Raw genomic sequence first — 24,852 nt, 5'->3', positions numbered from 1 at the left:
ATTTTTATTGAGTTATTTCCACAAAGATGTCCCAGTGGTTCCAAAGGCTACAGGGATGAGTCCCAGGGTCCCCACCATGAACCAGAGGGACTGGCATAGATGTGTCTTCTGATAATTTCCGCAAAAGGTGGAAGGAAATTGGGGAGGTGATGGATACCAGTGATGAGTTGTCGGAACCACTGGGCAAGTGAGTCCACTGGAAAGGAGTGAGAAATGCATGTGAGGGGGAGAGAGCCAGAGAGAGACTGGAACTGGGTAAAACGACAACAGATCACAAGCTGTTAATTATCCGGAGGGAACTAAATATTATGCAGGCAATTACCGACAGGCGTCTGCAAGCCACAATAGGGAAATGTGGTCCCCAGCTGAATTCCATCTCCCCTGCAGAAGGGCTGGGGGGCACAGATTTGAGCTTGCAGGGCCAGCTCTCCACTCAGGGGTCCCCTCCTGGTCCAGCCAAGCCAGGACCCGGCGCTGGGCTTTGAAAATCGGCTTTATCCACAAGCTCTGGCCTGAAATCTGCAGCCCCCTCCTCCTCCGCCCTCCCTCCCCCAAGATGTCATCTTTTGAGAAGATTTCATGTGGAAGCATCGCTAAGTAAATTCGCTAAATGCCTATTCATCCCCGTCAGATGGGGACTCGGTGAAGCGGTAAATGTGAAAATGGCCCCAGCTCGCGGCCCTGAAAGGCGCTTTCTGGGGCTGCCAAATGGAGCCGCGGCCGCTGACCCTGGGAAGCCTGAGGCTTCGCGAGAGGGGGCCCCGGGAGCCCCGGCCCGGCCCCTTCAATCCTCCTACCGACGCCGCTGAGAGGCCCCTCTTTATTATTCCTGCTGCCAGGGACCCATTCAGAGGTTAACTTGTCCCTGCATTCATCAGGACGACAATAATGAACTGTCGCAGAGAGTAACGAGAGGGTTGGTAAATAGGAACCGCAAAGACGGGGAGATGGAACAGGCCTCTTTATGGCTTGGAAAGAGAGATTGCTTTCATTTCTTTTACAGGCGGGCTTAGTTTCCACCTCTCCAGGAACTTTGAGAGGCTCTCTGCCCCCCGTAACCGGGCGCGAGGCTCGCGTGGGCTTCACCTCGCCTGCGGAGATGCTCCACGTGCGGACGGACACGTGGGCTCGGCCTTTTGTCTGCGTCCCTGGAATTCACCTCTGCGCGCATCCGCAGGGCCAAGCTTTCTGCGCTGGTGCCGGGCTGACGTTGTAATGCAGACACACGGGGTTTTTCTGGCGCCTGCCGCCGCTAGAACAGCCAGTTAGGAAGTGCTGTTGGTTTCAGTAATAGGACGGGGATGTCGGCGGCGCTCTTTCCACTGCAGCATCACCTAGCGGCTCAGTCCCCCTCCTCTGGAATTATGAGTTGGTCAACAGGAGTCGTCCAGTCAGAGAGCAGGGGTTCGGAGTGGCGCGACTGCAGGTGATGCGAAGAAATGAAGGAGAGGGTGAGGGGTGGGCGGCCCCGACGAGGTGGTGGGAGGCCAAGAGCAGAGCAGCTGGCATTTATTGTGCACCTACTGTGTGCCCTATAAGTACACTCAGTTATCCATCAGTGTATATGCCCAGTGTGTGCAGGGCAGCCAGATGAAGGCCTCCACTCAGAGGTTAGATGACTTACTCTAGGACACACAGCTGGGTCAGGAGTGGAGCTGGGATCTGTCCCCAGACCTTTCTGCTTCTAGAGCCCAGGCTTGGCTTTCTAAGGTACCCACTTGCCCCCCCCACCCCCAAAGGTGTAGCCTACATTCTATTCCCAGAAATGCACCTTCAGCTTTTCTACCTAATTTGAAACAATGGTTAACCCTTTCCTTATAAGTAAAAACCCCTGAGCAGAGAAGCCCGGTGATAAAGGAGCTGTCACTTCAGCACCGTTTACCTGTTTGGGTTTATTCTGCGTAAGAGGCGACTGCATTTCTGGCAGATGGAGACCCATGTGACTGTCTTTTAAAATACTGTCACAGCTGTATGCACAAGCTGATTAGCTGTGACTGCACTGCTACTTCCAGGACTGATGGCGATAAATTTGGGATAACAATGCTGGGAACGATGTCACCCATTTGTATCGCACTTCATATTTCTTAAAGCTCTCTCCATCAGTAGCCCAGCGATTGTAGAGCACTTGGTATCTGTTCATTCATTCATTGATTCATTCATTCCTCAAAATGCATTTGAAGGAGTCAGTTCAAACTCATCTCACCTTGAGTCATTCATTCGTCCAACAAACATTAATGTACCTCCTACTATGTGCCAGTGATGAACAAGTTTAATTAACTTCTGTCCTCATGGAGCTTACATCCTAATGTAAACAAATTCAGCACTTCGGGTTGGTGATAAGATTAGGATGTAAACAGAGTGATGTGATAAGGGTGAGGGTGGGGGAGGCAGGTGCTGCTTCAGGTTGGGTGGCCAAAAAAGCCTCTTGGAAGAGGTGACATTTGAAAGGAGACCTGGATGACAAGAGCAGATGTGGGAAGATTTGGGGCTTAAGTTCCCAGGCACAGCAAGTGCAAAGGCCCTGAGGTTACTCTGTATCTGGCATTGAGGTATTCTCAAGGAGTTCACAGCATATGAAGTATGTAGGAGACAAACAAACAGTCCATTTTAGTGGACTGGGGTAAGCTTGGTGATGGCAACACATGAAAGAAGGAGGGGACCTGGTTTCTGTGACAAAGAAGGGAGCCAGGAGTCAAAGTCTCCATGGTCTCTAGACGACCCTGACTTTCCTCTCGGTTTGTTTCCACAGGACAAACGACCAGCTGGTGGCATTTCTCTCCCGCTACCGAGATATGAATTTCTTGAAGTCACATGGCCGGGACAATGCAAGGTAGTGTATCCTCCCCCTACCCTTATGGAAAAGGGAAATGGAAATCGGAGTGATCATTTGGGGGCTTCCTTCCAGGCTGGTTTGATGCAGCCAGAGAAGAGTTGAGGATGGGGGAGAGGCATGGCATGGGTTGGCCTTGGCCCTTTCTTGCAGGATCTGAAGCGGTCTCTCCTGCCAGCTGGGAACAGAGATACTAGCCAATGTATCACATCATGTCATAGTCCTTTACTCCTTTTTTTCCCAAGCACTTTTATGAATCCATTTTCCCATTATGGCAATCCTTTGAGGAAAGTAAGGTAGCCATTTTTAATTCCCATTTTATTGATTGGAAGACTGAGGCCCATAATTTAAGTGATGTCCCCCAATCATTCATTTGGTCAAGCAGTCACTGAACAAGTGTTCACCTAGTGCCACGCATGTACCATGTACCCTTCTAGAGATGAACAAGACAAAATCCTCACTGTCATGGAGTTTTCTTACTAGTGGAAGAGTCTCATGTCAACATGGAGTTGAACTCAAATATCCTCACTCCCAGCCTTGTGCCCTCACTCTTGCTGCCCAAGACATTGGCAGGGATTTGAGGCACCTGGAAGCCCAACCTGGATCCATTGCGCTTCTCTTGCTTAAACTCAGTGAAGCCAAACAGCATCACCCTCTTTGAGCTGATTCTAAATCTCCATGGCCAGTGGTCACTAGAAGGGATACAGTCTTGAGCGCCCTCTGTAGGAGAGATCACGTGATCCCCTTCACCATCCAGACAGAAAACACCATTAAAAACCCGCCCCAGATCACTCTGCCATCTTAGAGCCTTTTTCTAGCATTGTACTCAGAGCTTAATGTGGCGGCTCATGGGATAATTTTAGCTTGTTAATGTGTTTTGTTTGGCCCTTGTGCTAGTTTTGTTTTGTTTTGTTTAATTCAGGTACTTCATTTGAAAATTAATAGCCCCATTTGAAAAATCGCAAAACTTCCCAGGGAAATTCAGATTTCTGGCTCATCTTAAAAGATCCAGAGGTCCACTACCTATGCCTGCATATTCTCATGGCGTTATCATCTGGATCTTAGACAAAGCCCATGCTCCACAGGCCCCTGCAGTCATCACTGCCCCTTCCCCTACCTGGCCCCACTGGCATTTCAGTTTGCAGTCTCTGCCATGGTGTTCTCTGCCTCTGCTGATGGAGGTTTTGTCTGGCTCTGTGATTCGGTTTACCCGGATATCCAAAGCAGGGAGGGACAAAGCAAGCAGTGGGCTCCACTTCCTGAGCTTTAAAGAAGCAACCTCAGGCATGGGGGGTTATAACTCTGGTAGAGCACGTGCTTAGCACGCATGAGGTCCTGGGTTCAATTCCCAGTACCTCCGTAAAAAAGAAAAAAAAAAGCAGCAACCTCAGAACCCTTGTGCTGTATCGTTTTCTTAATTTTAACTTCGATTTTATCCAGCTGTCTATTGATAGGTTGTTCCTGTCCTACTGACAGCCTGCATTCTTCCCATGTGAAGGGAGTCCACAGACTTGAAGATGCTCTGGAAATTAGCACAGATCAGTGCAGCGTGTTCCAGCTGCTAAGTTGAAGAGGCCTGGGTGGATAAAAAAGAAGAATTATAGTCATATAGTGTGTTGTGTTCCTACTAAGTGCCCATCATTCTGCTGGGCCCTTTTCCCACAGGATCCAGTTTCCTTCTTACAGCCACTCAATGCAAAAATAAGAACTATTATCTCCATTTGTCAGGAGAAGAAAGGGGGTCTTTGGGAGCCTAAATGATTTTCCCAAAGTTACACAGCTGGTAAGTGCTAGGATTTGAACCCAGTTCTCTGTCTCCAAAGCCCACGGAAGTGGGGTGGAGCTGAACAAGATTCCACTGAGGTGGTTAGTTATCAGAGCTAACCCAGATATTGGCTTCTCCACCTTTAGGTAGAGAATGAAGACCCTTCTTCCCTTCTACGTAACTTTATGATACATTTTTTGTGCAAAATCACATCATGAGAAAGGAATCCACTGTAAGTTGATAGACTTGTGTCTGAATTACATCCACCCTAGTATTGTTGTTATCAGCCTACTCAGTATTTATTCTCTGTCTACTATTTCCAGTCTTTGTGCTAGGAACTGGGTACAACACAGAGGTTAAAATCCTGAGGTTTTGAGATTATCCCTATTCGGTTGGGGTTCTGATCAACCATGTCTTGGCTGTGTTGCATTGGACAGATGACTTAACCTCTCTGAGCCTGTTCCTTTATCTATACAATGGAAATATTAATAGACTTATACTTATGAGATTGTTGAAAGGATTAAATGAGATGTTGTATATAAAGCATTGAGCACATGATAAATGCCCTGTGGTGATGGTGATGATGATGGTGGTGGTGATGTCATTGCTATGCTAAACATTAGACTACAATATTACTGGTGGGACAAAAAAATAGATGGTGTATGGGCCAGAATTGTGCCTCCGGACATGGGAGGGTATCCTGTGTACTTGATGTGCAGTTGACAGGTGGTACCCCAGTGGCACAGCATAAAGGACAGGGTAAAGGCTCAGGCCAAGGAGACATTGCTTTTACTTCCCTCCAACAAGTGTGCAGACTGTGCAGGGCTTAGCTGTGGTTTTGCACTGGTGGTGTGTTAGGAAGGACTCTTTTTGGTGGGAAACGACAGAAACCTAGCTCAAACCTCTTAAGAGATGAAGGAAGATACCGGCTAATTCAGCTAAAACTTTAGTATCTGACTTCAGACATGGCTGAATCAAGCAGTTCTAATGACATCATCAAACCCAGACTTTGTTAGTTTTGGGTTTTTTTTTTTTTTTTGACTGTTTAATTATTTCTTATTCTCCCTGGAAAGTGTTTAAAGTAAAATAAACACATCACATCAAATAGCCAAGCAGTTCAGTGACTGTAATTTTTTAATTGAGATGTAATTGACATATATGTTGTTAGTTTCAGGTGTACAGTGTAACAAGTCAGTATATGTATATATTGTAAAATGACCACCACAGTAAGTCTTGCTAACATCCATCACCACCCATAGTTACTTTTTTTCTTGTTATGAGAACTTTTAAGATCTTAGCAAATTATGGGTTACTACAAGATATAATATAGTTCCCTGTGCTATACAGAAGAAATTTGTTTTTTATCTATTTTATATATATAGTAGTTAATATTTGCAAATCTTGATCTCCCAATTTATCCCTTCCCACCTCCTTTCCCCCAGGTAACCATAAGATTGTTTACTATGTCTGTGAGTCTGTTTCTGTTTTGTAGATGAGTTCATTAGTGTCTTCTTTTTTCTTTTTTTAGATTCCACATATGAGTGATATCATATGGTATTTTTTTTTCTCTTTCTGGCTTAGTTTACTTAGAATGACAATCGCCAGGTCCATTCATGTTGCTGCAAATGGCATTATTTTATTCTTTTTTATGGCTGAGTAATATTCCAAACAATACAGTATTATTAGCTATGGTCACCATGCAGTCCATTACTTCACCAGGACTTTTTTATTTTATAACTGGAAGTTTGTACCTTTGACCATCCTCACTCATTAACTTAACTTCTGTTAGTTCTCTTTTCTTTTGTGTTGGTTTACTTTTCTGCCTCCAGATGGTGACCCTTCTCAATGTATTAGCCTCATTTTACGGATAAGGAAACGGAGACTCAGAGAAGTAACTTGCTTAAACTTGCTCAACAAGGGCAGGGCTAGGACTCAGACCCAGATGACTGTGTCCCCCGAGCCCCAGCTCAGAATCCCTGCATGATACATCCTCTCTGCATTCTGGTCCTGCTTTCCTTCAATCCACTGAGTGGCTTTGAGGAAGCAGCTCTGCTTCTCTGGGCTTCATTTTCTCCCTTTGAAAAATGAAAGGACTGGATGAGATGGTCTCCAAGTCCCCTCACATTCTGGTTGTCCATACTTCGGGCCCAGCCCTTGCAAAAGACAAGGTGACAGAGACAGAGGGCTTAAAAGACAGAGAGATGGGGAGGGACCAGAGCAAGCAGTGAGATACAAAATAGGCCGCAGGGTGCTTCTACTGTTAATTCCACTTGGTTCCTAACAGCAGTTTTGACCTTCTGTCTCCATCCCCAGCCTTTAGCAGCCGATTTGGACTTCCAGCTCCCACTGCTAAGACATGGCATAGAGGCAAACTAGTATTTTAATAGCTGCCAAATTGATCCTGACTGTTCCTGTAATTAAATGAAGGGGAGTGTCGTGTTCACTGTATTTCCCTGCTTTCCTCCAAAAATGAGGTGACTAGATATATTAAAAGACCAGTAGCACAGTTATCCTTTTCCCAGATAACCTCGGCACGGCTAGCAGAAGCAGCTGTCCTGAAGTCTGCTCGCAGCCCAAATGAGTGGGGCTTAGCAAATATCGCCAGGAACTCCTGGCTTCTGCTCAGGGAGCCTCAGAGAAGTTACCCAAATCTCGGCAACTTGATCAAGTCTCAGTATGTGGGGACAGCCTCCTTACCGGGAAGTGGAAAGGATCAGTCATTAATCTCAGCCGGATTAGAGTTTCCTCAGGGACTTTTCCAGCCTTAGTTGTTTTAAATTCTCCAAATAATTCAAGGTCACCAGGGCCCCAGTGCTTAGCCCTGGGGCACAGTGTGGTGTAGTGCTGAGAGCACATACATTGGGGTCCAGCCACCTGTGTCAAAGGGCCAGCTCCACCATGTGACAGCCATGGGACTCAGACCAATGGCTTTGACTCGCCATCCTCCGTGTTCTCATCTTTATAAGATCCGGACAGCGATGTGAGGATTGTGGAGGACTGAGAATCCTCACTGACCACAGGATGCACCGAGCCAGGTGCTTCCAAGTGTGTTATCCCATTTTAGAGATGAGTACAACTGAGGCTTGGAAAGTTACTTTAGCTTGTTCAAGTCCCACAGCTAGTGAACAGCACAGGTGGGATTGGAACCTGGTTAGGTCTGACTTTTAAGGCCTGTGTTCTTTTATGATTAGTGACTGCATCTGAGAGGACCTGTAGTTTTAAGTTCTTGGAGTGTGTGGATAAAAGAGCAAAATTCTGCTAGTTTTAAGCAGAATCATTTTTTTAAATGAGTGGAGAAGGGAAATTGGTTCTTCCTCTACTTTCTGGAGTCAGCTGATCCCAAAATGTATTCAGGATCTACCAGTGAGATCATGAATCTATATGTGAGATTATTTTGGGTAGTTCATAAATGGGCATCATGGGAGAGTTGATTTTATGTGTATCAACAAAAATTTATATAATTAACCCATCTAATCCATGACTTCATGAATATTAGGAGTAAATTTTCAAAAAAAAAACAGTTGAAGCTATCTAAAATTGGTTTAGAAACAATAGTAAGGGAATTCTCATATAGACTTCATAAGGCCAATAGCATAGCAGTTAAGAATTCTGGAGCCAGACTGCCAGGGTTCACATGCTAAGCACTCACTAGTTGTGTGACCTTAGGTAAGTTATGTCAATCACTTGTCCTTAGTTTCATCATCTGTAAAATGGGAATAATGATGATAAGACCAATCTCATAGAACTGCTGCAAGAATTGAATGAACGAATATATGGATAAACTCTCAGTATAGATAGTTGTGCATATTAAGTTGATGATGGTGCTGATGGTGATGGTGGTGATGGTGACAATGAAAGAAAAAATCTTGCAGGTGGTATGCGTACAAATGATTAACACTTTAGAAGCACTTTCTACAACTCTTAGAGAAACAACAAGTGCTTCAGATGCAAGAAGGCTAAACTGGAAGGAAGCTAGGAGGGATCCCAGCCCTCAGGTCAGAAGTAACAGAAGCAAGTTTCCTCCTGTTCCGAGGTTTGAGACCCACCTGTTAGAGGTGGCACCCCCCACACTGGGCACCAGAATGGCAGCCAAGCAGCTCCCGTAGCTTCTTCTTTCTGACACTGAACTAATCTTCAGGCCCAAACCTCCCTTGATGTATAAACAGGCAACTGTTTAACCAAAAGTTGGCAAACCCATCGAGAGCCTGGCCAGGAACCTCCTCCAAGCAAATCTGCTTTCCAGAGGCTCTTCAGTGCCAACTTGCTTATCAGGAGAAGAGCTGTCTCCCCATCTGTCTTGTAGCATCATGATTGATGGGAGGAGATAATTAATATCACATCTCCAATGGGGAAAGCAGATTTCATTTCCCTCTCGCTTTTCTTAAACCCAACCAATGAGTTTATCACTGTTTGCATGTTCACTTTATTTAATCCAGTTATGGCAGCCATGTCAAAATAAAGCTTAGCCTCACACAGGCACCCACACCAAGCTGTGTACACATGCACTCTCTGGGCTGCATGGGTTTTGAGGTCAAGTCTAGAACTTTTACTTTTTCAAAACAATGCAGGTCGAAGTCAGACCAAAGACTACAAGAAAAGTACATGCACGGTGTCATCTCTGACATAGAGAGTTTGACTATTATTTTCTTCTTTGCTTTCCTTTTGTGTTCCATGCCTTCTATGGAGGGCATGCATTACTTTTATAATCAGAACAGAAGGCAGTGGGCATTGTTTTTAGATATGTGCACGATATGGAAAATCAATTAGCCCTCAATGGACCTGTAGACTCTTGAATGTGCAAGGTGTTTGGGGCCCTGACTGCTGTGAAGAGCACAGGCCACTGAGCAGGGACTCTTAATTTCAAGATTTGGGCCCCTGACTCTGCATTTCTGCACAGGCTGGTTTTTCTTCCCTTCTTGGATGTCCAATCCAAGTGAGCTTTCTTTGTACAGGGCATGTGTAATGGTAGTTATGTGTGTAGGGTGTACTGTGTGCCAGGGACTGTCCCAAATGCTTTACAGATATTAATTCTTTCAATTCTCACAACAATCCCATGCTGTAAATGCAGTCATTATCACGGCCACTTTCCAGATGAGGACACTGAGGCTAAAGAGATTAAATAGCCCACAGCTTGGAAGCGGGGAAACAGACTTGAACCCAGGCAGTCTGGCTCCAGAGTCTGCACTCCTAGCCACTGTGCTACACTGATTCCCTAAGCATGTTCATCATGGAATTTCCTGCCCTGTCCAGACCACATGTACTTACAAGTGATACGGTCCTTCCACCAGTCAGGCCAGAGTCTGCCTCTTCTGTGATTGGTCTCCTCTTGATTGAGGCAGTGAAGCTGAGCGTCTCCCTTAAAATCTCACTCCCACCACCTTAGCCTCTTTTCATTCATCTGGACTTTTGCACAAACTATAATTTTATATTAATATGTTTTGTAGCTCTTTCTGCCTACTTATTTATTAAAGTAGTGTTATAGCCTTGTGACTAAGAGTGTGGAATCCAGAGCCTGACTGCTGAGGTTTGAATCCCTCCCCTGCCACTAACCAGCTGTGTGACCTTGGGAAAATTACTTAACCTCCCTGTGCCTTTGTTTCTTCATTTGTAAAATGCACCTTCAGGGTTGTGGAGAAGACTAAATGAGAGAATATACATTATGTGTGAGGAGCAGGACCCAGAAAGTAGCAGGTGCTCAATAGATGTTATTATTTCTGTGTTTGATCTCTTATCCTAGAAGAGCGAGAAGGGCAGGGATGATGTCCGTCTTCTTCACAACCATATTCTCAACACAGAGACCTGGGACTCTGAAGTGCTCTCTAGAGCTGCTGAATGAGCAGATGCCCCAAACCCTTTTGCTCTTCCAACTACTGCAGAATAGGGCCTGACAACTGACTCCAGCCCAAGTCAAGGAACAGCACAACTCACCCTGAGCATATGAGAAATGGCCAGCAGAGCCACCAAACTAGGAATCCAGTGACGTGAATCCTGACTTGTGCCTTGGAAAGAGGGTTTTGTATTTGTTGTTCTCAGACAGAATCCAGATGCCTGTGATGCTTGTCACCTCTCCCACCACAACCATGGGCATTGATTAACTAAAATAATTGCAGGAAGGAAGGGTCTAGCTCAGTGGTAGAGCACGTGCTTAGCATGCATGAGATCCTGAGCTCATTCCCCAGTACCTCCATTAAGATAGATAGATAGATAGATAGATAGATAGATAGATAGATAGATAGGCCGACTCAACTCTCCCCACAACAACGACAAAAAAAAAAAAAAAACAAAAAAGAGAAAAAAGGACCTTGTAAAAATTTTAAATAAAATAAAATAACTAAAGGAGACAATTTCATTGTTGAGGGCTTTGGGTTTCTGTCCTTGGTGCTGAAATGTCATTATTTTTCAAAGCATAGAGGGTTTCTCCTTTGCCTTGGAGGTGCCCTGCATGTGCTCACCTACCAAATCCCAGAAGAGAGAGGAGGAGAGAGAGAAATTTTAATTTTCTAGCTTGATGAGGAAAAAATGGTAAGCATTTTAGTGAACATTTATTAAGCACTTACTAAGTGCTGAGCACTATGCTGAGCTCTCTCCGTATAAAATATAATCTCATTTAAACTCTCTGAGGCAGAGATTATGATGATCACCATTTTCCATGTAAGAAACTGAGGCATCACATAATCAGGTCACCCAAGGTTACTGGCAGATCTAGGACTTGTGCCAAATATTCTGGCTTCAGAACCCAAGGCTTGGCCCCTGTGTCACATGGCTGTTTTGTGAGTCCATTCACATAGATGGCTGATTTCACACATTGTGTTTTCATGCTTTGTTCTATTACTTTATTTTTAAGCTAAAATGCCTAGGTTGTACTTATGCTAAAGGAGTGATATGGATTCAGTGATAGATCACTGGACAGGAAAAGAGAAGAGGAGATTTTTTCTAGACTATGTGAATTTGAATGACTTTGGATCATATATCTTCTCTGGGTCTCAGTGTGTTGGTTTTTTTTTTTTTTAATCTATAGAATTAGTTATATTAGCTGATTGCTGAGATTCCTTCTTGCTCAAACATGCTGTGAAATCTGAGGGGCAGAGTTCTTCCTTTCAGAATTCATTATAGGACAAGACAGTTCTGGAATAATTCCACAATTGATAAATATGCTGAGATCATAGCCAGGGAATTAACTGAGTTGAGAGACTTCTTCATCATCTGTCTTTTCTGAGACCATTTCCAAAGGCTACAGATACTTTCTTAACTGACCTCTTCTCAGTAGGGGAGATCCAGGACCCCTCATCACCCCCCATCTGATTTCCTTTGATGCTCAACTGAGTAGATTTGGTCCCTGTGACATCCCAGTAGAACCATATTTAGCTATGACTTTGTCCCATAGGGTACCAGTAGAGAAAAATCTCAGGAAGGCAAACCACCCATCCCTGAGAGCCCAGGAGGCAAAATCGAATGCAAATGATTCCACCTTTGCCTTTAAGTAGCCTGTTCTGAAGACAGAAGTCCTTGTGAGGTCTGACAGAAAGCCTCTTCCAGCCAGCAATGAGCCATTTTCTCTTGGGTCACTCATATCTGGGCAGAGTCTTTTTAAGGAAGTAGAAGTTCTCAGAGCTTTCACTTGGGTCCTTTTGGAGGGGACCTTGGTGAATTGGGAGGAAGAATGGCAGAATAGATAAGCACTTGTTGGATTCAAGTCCAGGCCTGTTAGCTATGTGACTTTGGAAAAAATGACTTAACCTATGATTAAGCTCCTTCATTTGTTAAATGTGTGTTAGAATCTGCTACCTGGTTAACTAATGGCAGCTACTTCCTGACTGCATGAAAGGCATAGCTGTTCCTCTTCCCTGTATTCATTCACTCAGTAAGTATTTATTGAGCACTAGCTGTATGCTAGGTACTGTTCTGGGCACTAGAGATACAGCCATGTACAAAAATAGACAAAAATCTCTGCCTTCCTGGGGCTTGTGTCTAGTAGTAGAAATAGACGATACACTAAATAAATACCTTGTGTATTGTATTAGAAAGTGAAAGGTCCTGTGGAGGAAAATAAAATTCGAAAAGAGGATGGAGGAGGGATGTTATCTCCATGGAAGAAGGAATTGATGATGCTGCCTGGGTGAGGATTCCTTGCTAAACACTTTGCAACATCATTCACTACCCTTTTGTAGCTGATCCGGGGAGTTGCCAGGACAAGTGTTGTGGGGCTCATCCTACAGGTGAGGATGAGGAAATGAGGCATTTAGAGAGGGTAAGGCAGCCCCACATCTCACAGTCAGTGAAAGCAGAGGCACGATAGGTACCAGATCCTCGTTGTGTCTGTTCTTCTATGGTGCCACCTGTTGACCCCAGTTTTCCCAGGTAACCAGGTCAACTGTAAATGCAGCCGAAGGGAGGACGGCATCATTGGTCACCTTCTGTGTCCTGGGTCCATTGCTGCAAATCTTCCCTCCACCCCTCAGGCGAGAGCTGTGCACCTTTTCCTGGTGAGCTAGCACTGATGAGAAGATTCAGGTGTTTTCTAACTTACCTTGCTTTCCAACCTTTACCTTTTCAAAGTATGTAAATTCACAGAGAAGAAGAAGAAAAAAAAAGAGCAAATCACTGTCCAAACAGCTGATTCTTTTCACCTGCTAGATATCCAGACCCTGGGCCTCTGCTACCCTCTCTCCATCCAGACCTAAGTTCCTGATAGCCCCTTTCAACCCAGGAACGATTCTGAGACCTGGGCAGTCTTTTGTCTCTATTTACTCATAATTAACCAAAGCACGCATTTGCAGGTTATCAGCGTTCGAAGGCAGTAAATACAGCAGACAATCTCTCAACCCTGTGAATATTTCATTTTGGAGATTACTGCATAAATATTGTATTTAGATATTGTGGTCTGGGACATCACATTAAAATTGCAAGACGATGCTGCTATCCCATCTAATGGAACATGAAATGAAAAAGCTGGTCCATGGAAAGAAAAGTTTCTGCAAGTCTTCCTATCTGTATTTTTTCTCTCTCTTGCTCTCGGTTGGTCTTGATTACCGTGTAAGTTGTGATACAAAGTATCTAAAATTTAAAGTTTTAAGTGTGGTTAAGTGCACCCACTGGACATTATCGTATCATTGGCACCAGCCAGAGTCGAGGTGGGATTTTATTTTCCCAAACTCAGTGGCTTCCTTGAATGGATCAGTTAGAGCCAAGTTTGGTGTCAGTGGGGGCTGTCTGACTATATTGAAAACCCTTCTTTAAGTCACTCTCCAGAGAAAACATGGCTTCGCTAACAAGTTTGGGTTTTACACTTGAAAATATGTGTTAGGGAAAAAACAGGACCAGGGATGCTAGACACCTGAGTCTTCTGGTTGGCTTCTGCCCTTGTGTGTGTCCTCAGAAAAGTTGTCAGCCTTCACTGGGCTTCTGTTCATCCATCTAATGCCTGCCCACACCCTCTTCCTGGGTTTAACAGAGTGACTCAGAGAATGTCACAGCTGGAAAATTACCTTAGAGATTACCCAACTCACAGTTATTATGACCGGTGGTCTATGGGCTGGATTCAGCCTAAGGTTATGCCTTTTTTAGCCAGAAATACTTTTTTTTTTAAGGAATTTGCGTGCTTTTCAGAAAATGCATTCTGTACTTCTTTGCTGACTCCACCTACTGTTATCTTACACTCAGCCCACCTCACACATTTATGTCATTTGTCTGACCCCTGCAGGCATTTAATTTTACAACCTAGACCTAGCCCAACTTTGTCAGTTTCCCATGGGGGAAACTGAGTCAAGGTCATCACTTTCCAAAGTCACCCAAGTGGTTTTTGGTACAGCCACACTACGATGTAGGTGAAAAGCACATTTCAGCAGAATTAAGTCTGTTCACCACCAGCATCGTTGTCATCATTATCTTTATTACACTGTCATCAGTTTTGCTAAGAGTTGAATGTATTGCATCATTGTGCTCAGTGGGTGACCAGTGTCTAGGGGCAGATCCTCTATTTATGCAGAAGAAAGTGCTTGGGCTATGGGCTTACTAGAGAGGTTTCAAGCAGTTCCCTCCAGTGGATTGAGGCAGACCCAGTGGGAGAGATTCTTTCTAGAATTCAGCGTGACCAGCAGGGTGGGACTGTCTCCGGCGTCTCTATCCTGATGTTTGATTATCAAGATAGACCTTTCCTGAGCAGTTGCCTTGCACTGTTCCAGGACCTGTAAGGTGGACAGAGAGGAGGAAGCTGGGGTCAGTTCTAGTGAGAACAGCATCTGCATGGGAGGAGACAGGTAACTTTAATGTGACGACTGTGATGAGGACTGCCGTGGAGCCACAAAGACCTCTAGACACATAGCAGGGGATGCGGACTAGCTTAGTGGAAGAGGTGGCATTAATGTGCCACAACCATGGCTACCTGCCCTACCTGGAGACTAAGAATGTTTGCATCCATCAGAGTGGTGATAAAGTTAAAATCATTCAGGAACGTATTAGTCAGGACTTTCTCAAATGCAAGTGACAGAATCCCTTCTCAAAATACCTTAAGCACATTACCAACAAGTCTGGGGATGAGTCAAGGACTGCAAGATTCAGTTACAAGCAGTTCAGACTCAAGCAGAGTCATCAAGGCTTTGTCTGTCTGTCTGTCTCTCTGCCTTTCGCTTCCTCCCTCTCTCCCTCTCATTTCCCCCTCTCTCTTTTCTCTCGTCTCTTCTGTGTTACCTCCATGATCAGACAGCTTCTATACTCATGGTGACAAGACGGCTGCCAGCAACTCTCAGCTTACATTCTCTCGAACAAAAATCCCCTAGAAAAGCACTCTTTCCTGGTAGTTCCAGTAAATGACCAAAATCCAATCACAGACTCAACTTGAGTTGCTCACCCAAACCTGAAGCAGTTATGGCAGCCAGCCAGGTGAAATGATTCACCAGGCTGGATCCTGTGCCTAGCCCTAGTGCTGAGGATGAGGCAAACCCAAGTGAACTGAGAGCTGAGGGTGAGCGACTGTCCAAAATAAAATCAATGTGTGGTTCCCAGCAAAATAAGGAATGGGTGCTGGGCAGACAGAAACAAGGAAATGAAGCACCAATATGTGCTACAGTGTAGAGGAACCTTGAAAACATGATGCTTGATGGAAGAGGCCAGATATTGTGTGATACTATGTGTATGAAATATCCAGAATAGGTAAATCTACAGATGGATCCAACCAGGGGCTGGAGGGAAGGGGGAATGGAAAGTAACTGCTTATGGCTATGGGGGGGTCTTCTCTGGAGGTGATACAATATTTTGAAACTAGATAGAGATGATGATTGCACAGCATTGTGAATGAACTAGTGCCATGGAATTGTACACCTTCAAATGATCGATTTTATGTTGTGTGAGCTGGAAAAGCAGCAAGACCCCTGGGTCAGGAGACCTGTAGACACAAACTCCTAATAAGATAACCAGCTCCTGAAGAGCAGAGATCATCCTTACTCCTTCCTGCCCCCCACCAGTGCCAGCACATGCCTGGCACATAATAGATGTGAAATTAATGCCAACTGCAAATGAACTGAGAATTTGGGCCAGAAAGCTTGGCTCTAGGTCTGTCCACCCTCCCAACACATCCAGCTTACCAGCTCTTGGACCTTTGATTTCTACCTCTACCAAATAAGAAATGCCAATTCCGCCCCGCCTGCTTTGCAAAATGTGTGTGTGTGTGTGTGTCCTAGAGCAGGAGTTATTAATCTGAGGTTCATGGAAAGAATTCAGAGGGTCCATGTCTTTGAACAGGAAGAAAATTATCTTTATTTTCCCTAAAATGTAACTGAAATTTAGCTAAATGCAGGGTCGCAAACCACAGTAGTGTTAACAGTAACTGTTAGGAATCACATCTTTTCAAATCGCATCATAGTTGATATATATGCCTCTAACTATCATTTATGCTCACTGCTTCTTCCAAATTACAGTAGTTTTTAGACCCACTACAAGATCTTGTTATTAAGTATGTTAAAGAGGAAACACATGTAATTATCATAAATTTGGTGTTAAAAAACATTTTGTAATCCTCTGTTTAATTTGTAATCATGAAGTGCTATATCGTAACTATGGTGTTTTTTTTTTTAAATATTTTGTAACTGTGTATTTTTGTTGTATGCATTAAAAGTAGTATTCTGCAATGGGATAAATTTAGGAGTATGGGATTAACAGATACACACTGCTATATATAAAATAGATAAACACTGCAGGATTTAGTGTGAAGCACAAGGAACTATATTCAGTATCTTGTAATAGCCTATAAAGGAAAAGAACCTGAAAAAATATATTTATATATGTATGTGTATATAACTGAATCACTTTGCTGTACATCTGAAACTAACACAATATTGTAAATCAACTATATTTCAATTAATTAATTATAAAAAAATAAATTTTAAAAAAAGCATTGTTCTGAGATAAGGGTCCGTTGGCTGTATTCACCAAACTGCCAAGGCATCCGTGGCATGAAAAGCTGATCTCAGAAGTTCTCTAAAGAGGAAGTAGATGTAGCAGGTGATCACTGCCGTCTAATTGTGCTGGGCAAGTCTCCTAAACTCTCCAAGCATCAGTGTCCTCATCTGTAAAATGAGCATAGTTAAGAGTACCTGCCTCACAGGGTTATAGAGACCAGCCTCACTGGTAAGATCAAGGGGCAAACTACACACAGAGCCCCAGCTCAGTACCTAGCACACAGTAAGTGCTCAATAAATGCCTTTATTGCTGTGATTGTGCCATTTCCTTTGGACTCCGAGGGAAGCTCTTTCACAGCTGAGCACTCCTTTGTCTTGCTCAGGTTCATCCGGAAACAGGGCCTGGACCGGCTCTTCCTGGAGTGTGATGCCCACATGTGGCGCCTGGGGGACCGGCGGATCCCAGAGGGCATTGCCGTGGATGGCGGCTCAGATTGGTTCCTGCTAAACCGGAAGTTTGTTGAGTATGTGACGTTCTCCACAGACGATCTGGTGACCAAAATGAAACAGTTCTACTCCTACACCCTGCTTCCTGCTGAGGTGAGTATCCAGGAGAAAAAAATCCCTGGAAAAGGTAGGGGCTGGCTCTAGCCTTTGGAGCAAAGTGGATGCTGAATTTTTGGCAAAGGGATGCGAAGTTCAATGCATCATCCTCCAATACATTCAGAGGAAGATGGGGAACTGTGTCAGCCACCAGGGACCTTGCTGTCATAGCAGGGCCCCTGGTTCCCTCCAGTCTGCATGGAGGTTGTGTGGAATAGATGCACAATGCTATACGGCGTCTTTAAAGGTGCAAATAAGAAAGACTGTTCTTCCTCAAGACATTTGGCTCCCACTGGTCATAAAATCATCACGATATACTGATTTTGTTAGAACAAGACACTTTATTGCCATTTTCCAGAAAAATGTTATTTAAAAAAATACAAACCTCTCATACCCACAATATCGATGGTGCCCCCTAGAGTTGTACAGTGTGTAACATACACAATGGTATATGCTGGCTTTTGACAGATCCTCCACAGTCAGCTATCCTGTGGTAACTTTTCATCACCAAGAATCCCTTTTCTAATTTTGAGTAGTGTTTTATGATTCACTGACAGACAGCATTGCCCTCATCACTGACACCAAAAATTCCAGGGATCTCAAAGACAGACAGCCAGGGCTTCTGTTGGATTTGCCCCAGCCCCCTACACTGAGTGCCATCATGACCAAATGCTTGGGACTCAGCATTGCCCACTGGCTTTTGGAAATATTTGAAAAGCTCTGGGAAGTCTTGTCAGCACTTTTCAGACCTCAGGGTGGGAAGCTGCTTTAGGGTGCTAAAGCAAAGTACAATAAAAAGGACAGCTCATAAGCAACAGAAATTTACTTCTCATAGTTCTGGTGGCCAGAAGCCCTAGACCAGGGTGCCAGCGTGGTCAGGTGAGAGCCCTCTTCCGGGTTGCAGACTGCCTACTGACAGTTCTCACCGTGTCCTCACAAGGCGGAAGAGGTGTGGGAGCTCTCCAGGGTCCCTTCTATAAGGGCACTAATTCCATTCATGAGGACCCCACCCTCACGTCCCAGTCACCTCCCAGTGGCCCCACCTCCTAACACTGTCATATTGGGGGTTAGGATTTCAACCTGTGAATTTCGGGGGCACAGAAACATTCAGTCCATTCCAGAAGTCCTGTTCTGGAAGGTTGCAAGCTATTCTAAAACAGCCCCAGCCCCGTCTGAAAACGGGTAGGGACCCAGTGCTGACGTGTCGCCCCTGGGCTGAGAGATTCTAGATTAACTCCCTGACCTCCAGTTCACGTTCATCCTAATTTCTAACTTCAAAAGACTCCAGAGTTGGTTCTGTTTCTCTTGAGCCTGTGACACCTCCTGTAAATGGTCCACCGTTCCTTCCTGGCTGTGCCCTGTCTCTGGACCACTCAGGTCGTGTGTTTCTAGGTCAGACGAGACAATGCATCTCACTTGGTGGTTTCCATGTCCCTCACCAACATCTGGGCCAGGGCCAAGCTCTTGGTAAGGCTGACTGCCCACGTCACTCCTGAAGGACAATGGCTTATCATCGCTGGGTCAGGTTTTGCTATCCTGTGCACATGTTAAGTAATCTGCTTTTAATCCTGTTTCATCGAGAATGACCTTTTCTCTCAACTCTGATAACCCCCTCCTCCTCCATTATCTTGCAGGGACTTTCTGTATCATTACGAAAGGACACAGGCCAATCAGTAATTGGGTACTTTTCCCCCCACCACTTGATGGAGAATATGTGCCTCTGTGGGCTTGTAGACAATTCAAGCTTAAAATTCAGGCTTACAGTCATGTCATTTAGCATCACTGGAAGGTCAGCTGGGAGTGTGGGTGGAACCTCACTTTGCCCACTCACCCATTGAGAAGAGACTGTTTCTTTTTCTTTTTTTTTTTCTTTTTAATGTTAACAGTCATGGATAATCATTGTTCATATCCATTACTTCATCAGGGACTGCAAGTGGTCATCCTTTTGTTGTTGTTGTTCTTTGTTCGTGTTATGAGGGGGAGGTAATTAGGTTTATTTATTTACATTTGGAGGAGGTACTGGGGATTGAACCCAGGACCTCATGCATGCTAAGCATGCGCTCTACCACTTGAGCTATACCCTCCCCCCGAGAAGAGACTGGGACTTTGGTTGTTCTATTCAAGATGCCCATCCCAATGCCTGCTCTCTCTGTCCCACCTGGACCCTCCCCCCACAGCACACACAGGCACCTGCATAAAAAGCGTCCCTGGCAGACCCCACCTCCTCCATTCCAGCGTCTGCACCCTGCCCTCCCTGCTCCCAGACCACCTCCAGGGGCCCAGTTTAGAAGAAAGCTGAAGGCTGTGCCATAAATGTGTAACAGGCAGACATGTATTCCCCAACAGCTTCCTCCGGGAAGCAGAGGGCAGGGGAGAACGTATCTGCCTGGTAGCCTGGTATCCAGGGTTGTTATAAAATTGTCCAAATAGAAGTCAGTCCCTCTCTCTCTCTCTCTGTTTATCTGTGTCTCTCTTTCAGCAGCTGCAACCATGTCTCTCCTCTCTGGTCTCTCTTTTCATTCTCAACATTGCCTCTATCTCAGGTTTTTGGGAGAGGCTGGCCAAGAGTCTCAGGAAGAAGGGGAAATGATGGTGGCCGGTTCAGCACCACGGACAGCAGACAGCCCCACCCCATCCCTACCCCCACCCCTCCAGGTTTTGTAGTCGTTACTCCAGTGACTAAGGCAGGGGGACATCCAAGAGTCAGGCCTCCCTCTCCCAGGGGTGAAATTTCAGGGCTTCAGTCTTTGCTCTCAAGATATCTCAGGCCTGAAACCAAAGAAGGTCTGGCTATTTGCAAAAAACAAGAGCCCTTTTGTCCCAGTGTTTCACCTCTGAGCCCCATGTGTTGACATACCCTAAGGGACCTTCTCTCTGCTGAGCAGACAGAAGATGCCCTAGGTGATAAGAGATGTCTTGAAATCAGCTTCCAGGCTGCTGGGGAGAGACAACCTAGAGAAACACTCAGAACAGTAACTTCTAAGCAGAACTAAGCTACTCTGGACAAGATCTCCAGTGTCCCCTGAGTTGACCTGGACTGGTGCTGACCCCATTTTCAGAGAAAGCAGCTGAGTCTCCAAGAGAGTCCCTTCAGAGTCAGGTGGTCCCAGGGAAGGACCCCCATCCCCACCCCAGCCCGTCTAAGGTGGGCTGGGAGAGGTCTCAGGCCAGTCCCCTCTCTCCCCTGCAGTCCTTCTTCCACACGGTCCTGGAGAACAGCCCCCACTGCGACACCATGGTGGACAACAACCTGCGCATCACCAACTGGAACCGCAAGCTGGGCTGCAAGTGCCAGTACAAGCACATCGTGGACTGGTGCGGCTGCTCCCCCAACGACTTCAAGCCGCAAGACTTCCACCGCTTCCAGGTGAGCCGCCCGTCCGCCCTGCCCGCCCCCCGCCACGCCCTCCCAGCCGGTATCAGCAGGCATCCGAGGCAGCCCTGCAGGTCATCTTATCTGCACTTTCCAACCCTGGCTGTTGATGATAATCATGACATTGTCAACAGTAGCCAACATTTGTTGATCACTAACACCACGCAAGGGGCGTTCTACCCACTTTGCCTGTATTGACGCACTAAACCCACAACAGCCTTAGAAGAGAGAGAGAAAGAGATGTGAAATTAACACAACATTGTGAATCGACTATGCTTCAATTAAAAATAAATGAACAGATAGATAATTATTCCATTTTAGAGACAGGGAAACTGAGGCATAGAAAAGAGAAAAAACCTTATACAAGGTTTTTGCATAAACATAGCCCAAAACATCTCTTTTCAGAGACCATACCTGTATCCATTTCTCTACTGCTTTTTAATCAGAATCCCCTGATAGACTTGTTAAAAATATATCTCTGGGTACAAGCTTGATTATATCTAGGGCAGAGTTCCTCAACCCCAGCAGTCTTACCATTGTGGCTGCGTAAGTCTGCGTTGGGGGTGGGGCTGTAGGATGCTCAGCAGCATCCCTGGCCTGTACCTACTAGGTGCCAGGAGCATCTCCCCCTTGTCGGAGAATGTGTCCAGATGCTGCTTAATGTCATGCGGGGGCATCCAGTAGCATCCTCCAGGCCTGATAACCAGACATGTCTTCAGACATTGCCAAATGTCCACTGAAGGCAGACTCATCCCTAGTTGAGAGCTACTGATTTATTTTCAGTATATTACACTTTGGGAAATTCTCATGAGCTGCCAGGTTTGGAAACCACTGCGCTCTGTGAGCTTAAAGGAGTAACAGGAACGTGATTGCCTTCACAGGTATCTCTGCAAGGCCCAGCGACTCACAGTTCTGGGCAGAGCAGAGGCAGGAGGGCGGTGGATGCTCCATCTGCTTATCATAAGCCCCAAGAGGGCCTTGGACCCCAGACCTATTCAGGATGGTGACCTCTTTCCATCCTGCGTGAGCATGCTTCGCGCTCCCTCCAGGCCAGTTCCCTGTCCCAGTGCCCAGCCCCAGCTGCCCAGAGCACAAATGAAAGGCTACAGAATGGTTAAACAAATCACTCTGAGGTCACTAGAGCTTCCCATATGCGGGGCGGAGAATAGGGGGCAGACAACAGCACAGCAGTGCCAGGCTGATAACCTGGGGGCCCCCGCTGCCTCGCTCTGGCACGTAGCTGAAGCATCCAGGAGAGGACACAGGCTGCCCTCATGGAGCTTCCAGCCTCTTAGCCTGGCTTCTCCTCAGAGTGTGGTCCACGGTCCAGCAGCATCAGCATCACCAGGGAACTTGTCAGAGATGCGGGATCTCTGCGGCTCCTCACCTGCTGAGTCGGAATCTGCATGTTAACAAGACCCCCAGGGGACTGGGAGGCTGTTATTACGTTTGAGAAGTACTGGGTTAGGAGTCTGCTCTGTCCCAGGCCTGTGTGCCAGGCCCTCTGGGGGCGTTGGCTTCACTGTGTAGAAATCACTGTGCAGGTGGGGGAACCGAGGCACAGAGGGCAGACTGACTTGTCCAGGGACATGCAGCTGAGGGGAGTGAGAGGTCCCACGTGGGTGTTTCCAGTTCCAGATCTGGGCTGTTCCCACCAGACCCCACTGCCATCCCAGTTTCGTGCCTAGTGAGTGCAGAATACACAGCAGGTTTCAGCCCATCATTCGTATTCCCTCAAGGTCCCCACCTAATGACTTTCACCTCTGCAAGCAGTTACTGCCATAAGTATTTTTTTAGGCCTGTTTTTGGTGGCAGATTGAGAGCTACCCCGGGGGCCTCCTCAAACCCATGCTGATAGAGGCATGAACTTGGGTGACATTCTAGCTCCATTGTCCTTGCAGAAAGGATCGCTGAGCTGAGAGGATGGCAAGGGGGAATATCGGACCTATTGAAAAGGGAGAAAAAGAGAAGACTCCCCACTTCTGTAGAGGACCAGTCGTCACCCTCATTCCAAAGGACCTCCATTGTTGAGGGCAAGAAGCTGTGATGCTTCTTGGGTGCGCTGTTGCTCTTGGGCCCCTCCTGGGTGACAACATTTGTATTCCAGCCCTGGCATCCTGGGGACATCGTGGTCTCTGGTCAAAATGAGCTGACATCGAGGCCGTGTTACGTGCTTGAGCTCTTTAATTCACAGTAAACAAAGATCAAGATTATCCCCAACATCTAGACGCAAGAAACTGCTGCCTGTGAGGAACTCGGAGTTCTTGTTCGAGGAACTCGGAGTTCTTCTTCAAAGAACTCTGAGGAAGAGAATGATAAATATAGAAACGTGCCCTTTTAGGAGCTCCAGCTCTGATCAGAGAATCTCAGGCGGAGATTCTGCCACTGAGTCTGGTTCTCTGCCCCAGAAAATGAAGACTTAGAAGCCCCTAGTAGCAGGCTTAGTGATAATAGTCACATAATAATAGACGTTAACACTGTGTGCCAGACTCTGTGCTAAGTGCCCATGTTATTATCCCATTTTAGGGCTAGGGAAACTGAGGCTCTGATGACTTGCCCAAAGACATATGCAGCTAGAAAGATGCAGGATAAGGTTTTGAACCCAGGTGGTCTGGCTCTCTCCAGTGCTACTGTAAGGGAGCTGAGCTGACCCCTCCATCACAGAGAATGGGCAGAGGGGTCCCAAGGGTTCGTGAAGCAGAGAGGAGAGGGGATGTTCCGATTACTACCAAGGTTTCTGTTATCGGGGCTTCAAGTTCATTCAAGCAGCAGTTTGATCCTGGGATGACGCAGTAGAAAGAGCTTGGGTTTTAGAGTCATCAGATCCGGGTTCAGATCTTAGGCCTGGGTAAGTTTGTAGATATCACTTACCCTCTCCAAGCCCAGTTTCCTTAATGAGACTCCTAACACCTGCTTTGCAGAGTTGTTGGGCGGCTTGGCGTTAATGACAAAATGCAGTGCCCGGCATATGGCATGTGCTAAGCAGTTTTATTTCATTGTTGTTGCTCTTCAACCACGGCCGTGAGAACAATGCTAGTCCCAGTTAAGGCGATAATTACACTAGATCATAGGCTTCTCAAGGGGGCTGTGTTTCCATTGGTTCCATAGCCCTAGACCAGAAGCCCACAAACTGCAGCCCCTGAGTCAGATCCAGCCCACTCCCTGTTTCTGGAGCACAGCCACGTGCTCATTCATTTACTAGTTTGTCTGTGGTTGCTTTCACACTACAACAGCAGAGTTGATTAGTTGCAAAGCCAGAAGTAGTTATTATCTGGCCTTTTACTGGAAAGGTTTCTTGATCTCTGCCCCAGACCACAGTTTTAGACTTGGTGGATAACAAATGTTCAGTATTTTATTTTCCTAATCCTTGACCCTGGATCTTAGTCCTGGCTCTGCCATTACCTTGCTGTGTGACCTTAGATAAGTCCCTTTGCCTCTCTGGGACTTAGTCTCCTTGAAAACTTGGCTTACATAAATGGTCCTCAAACACTGCAGCAGAATCACCTGGGAAGCTTTTTTTGGATACAGATTCCCAAACCTCATTTTCAGAGATGTTGACTCAGTAGGTCCGGGGACAGACTGCAGAATCTGAATTTGTTTAAAGCCAGCCCAGGTGTCATTCACATTGTCCTCAAACCCTAGTGAGCAAATGAATCACCTTCAAAGCCTGTAAAAAATATGGATTTCTAAGCCCTGCTCCCAGAGATGCTGATCCATAAATCTGAGATACTCCTTGTGGGTCTGTAAGTCATCTACAGCGCCCCGGAGGCGACAGGAAGTGGTGGCGACTGGGGTGAGCCCGTGCTGTCTAAAGGGACAGGTGCTACTCAGCCCTAACTAGTTGTCACCAGGTAGGAACATGGGCCTGTGGTTGCCAGACCATTTCTGT

The 24,852-nt window shown here is 46.0% G+C and overlaps 1 protein-coding gene across 1 annotated transcript in view; it reads left to right on the top strand.

Annotated features, from left to right (window-relative positions):
• XYLT1 (xylosyltransferase 1) overlaps nucleotides 1-24,852 on the top strand; it is a 292,269-nt gene that overhangs the window by 242,228 nt on the left and 25,189 nt on the right. The window contains exons 6-8 of the mRNA XM_074346282.1: nucleotides 2,750-2,830; nucleotides 17,371-17,587; nucleotides 20,781-20,957. Coding sequence (XP_074202383.1) covers nucleotides 2,750-2,830; nucleotides 17,371-17,587; nucleotides 20,781-20,957 — 475 coding nt within the window. The remainder of the gene's footprint in view (nucleotides 1-2,749; nucleotides 2,831-17,370; nucleotides 17,588-20,780; nucleotides 20,958-24,852) is intronic.

The sequence above is a fragment of the Camelus bactrianus genome, chromosome 18, assembly GCF_048773025.1.
Source record: "Camelus bactrianus isolate YW-2024 breed Bactrian camel chromosome 18, ASM4877302v1, whole genome shotgun sequence".
Classification (NCBI taxonomy): domain Eukaryota; kingdom Metazoa; phylum Chordata; class Mammalia; order Artiodactyla; family Camelidae; genus Camelus; species Camelus bactrianus.
The sequence above is the reverse complement of the archived record's forward strand: the minus strand, read 5'-3'. Positions and strand labels throughout refer to the sequence as shown.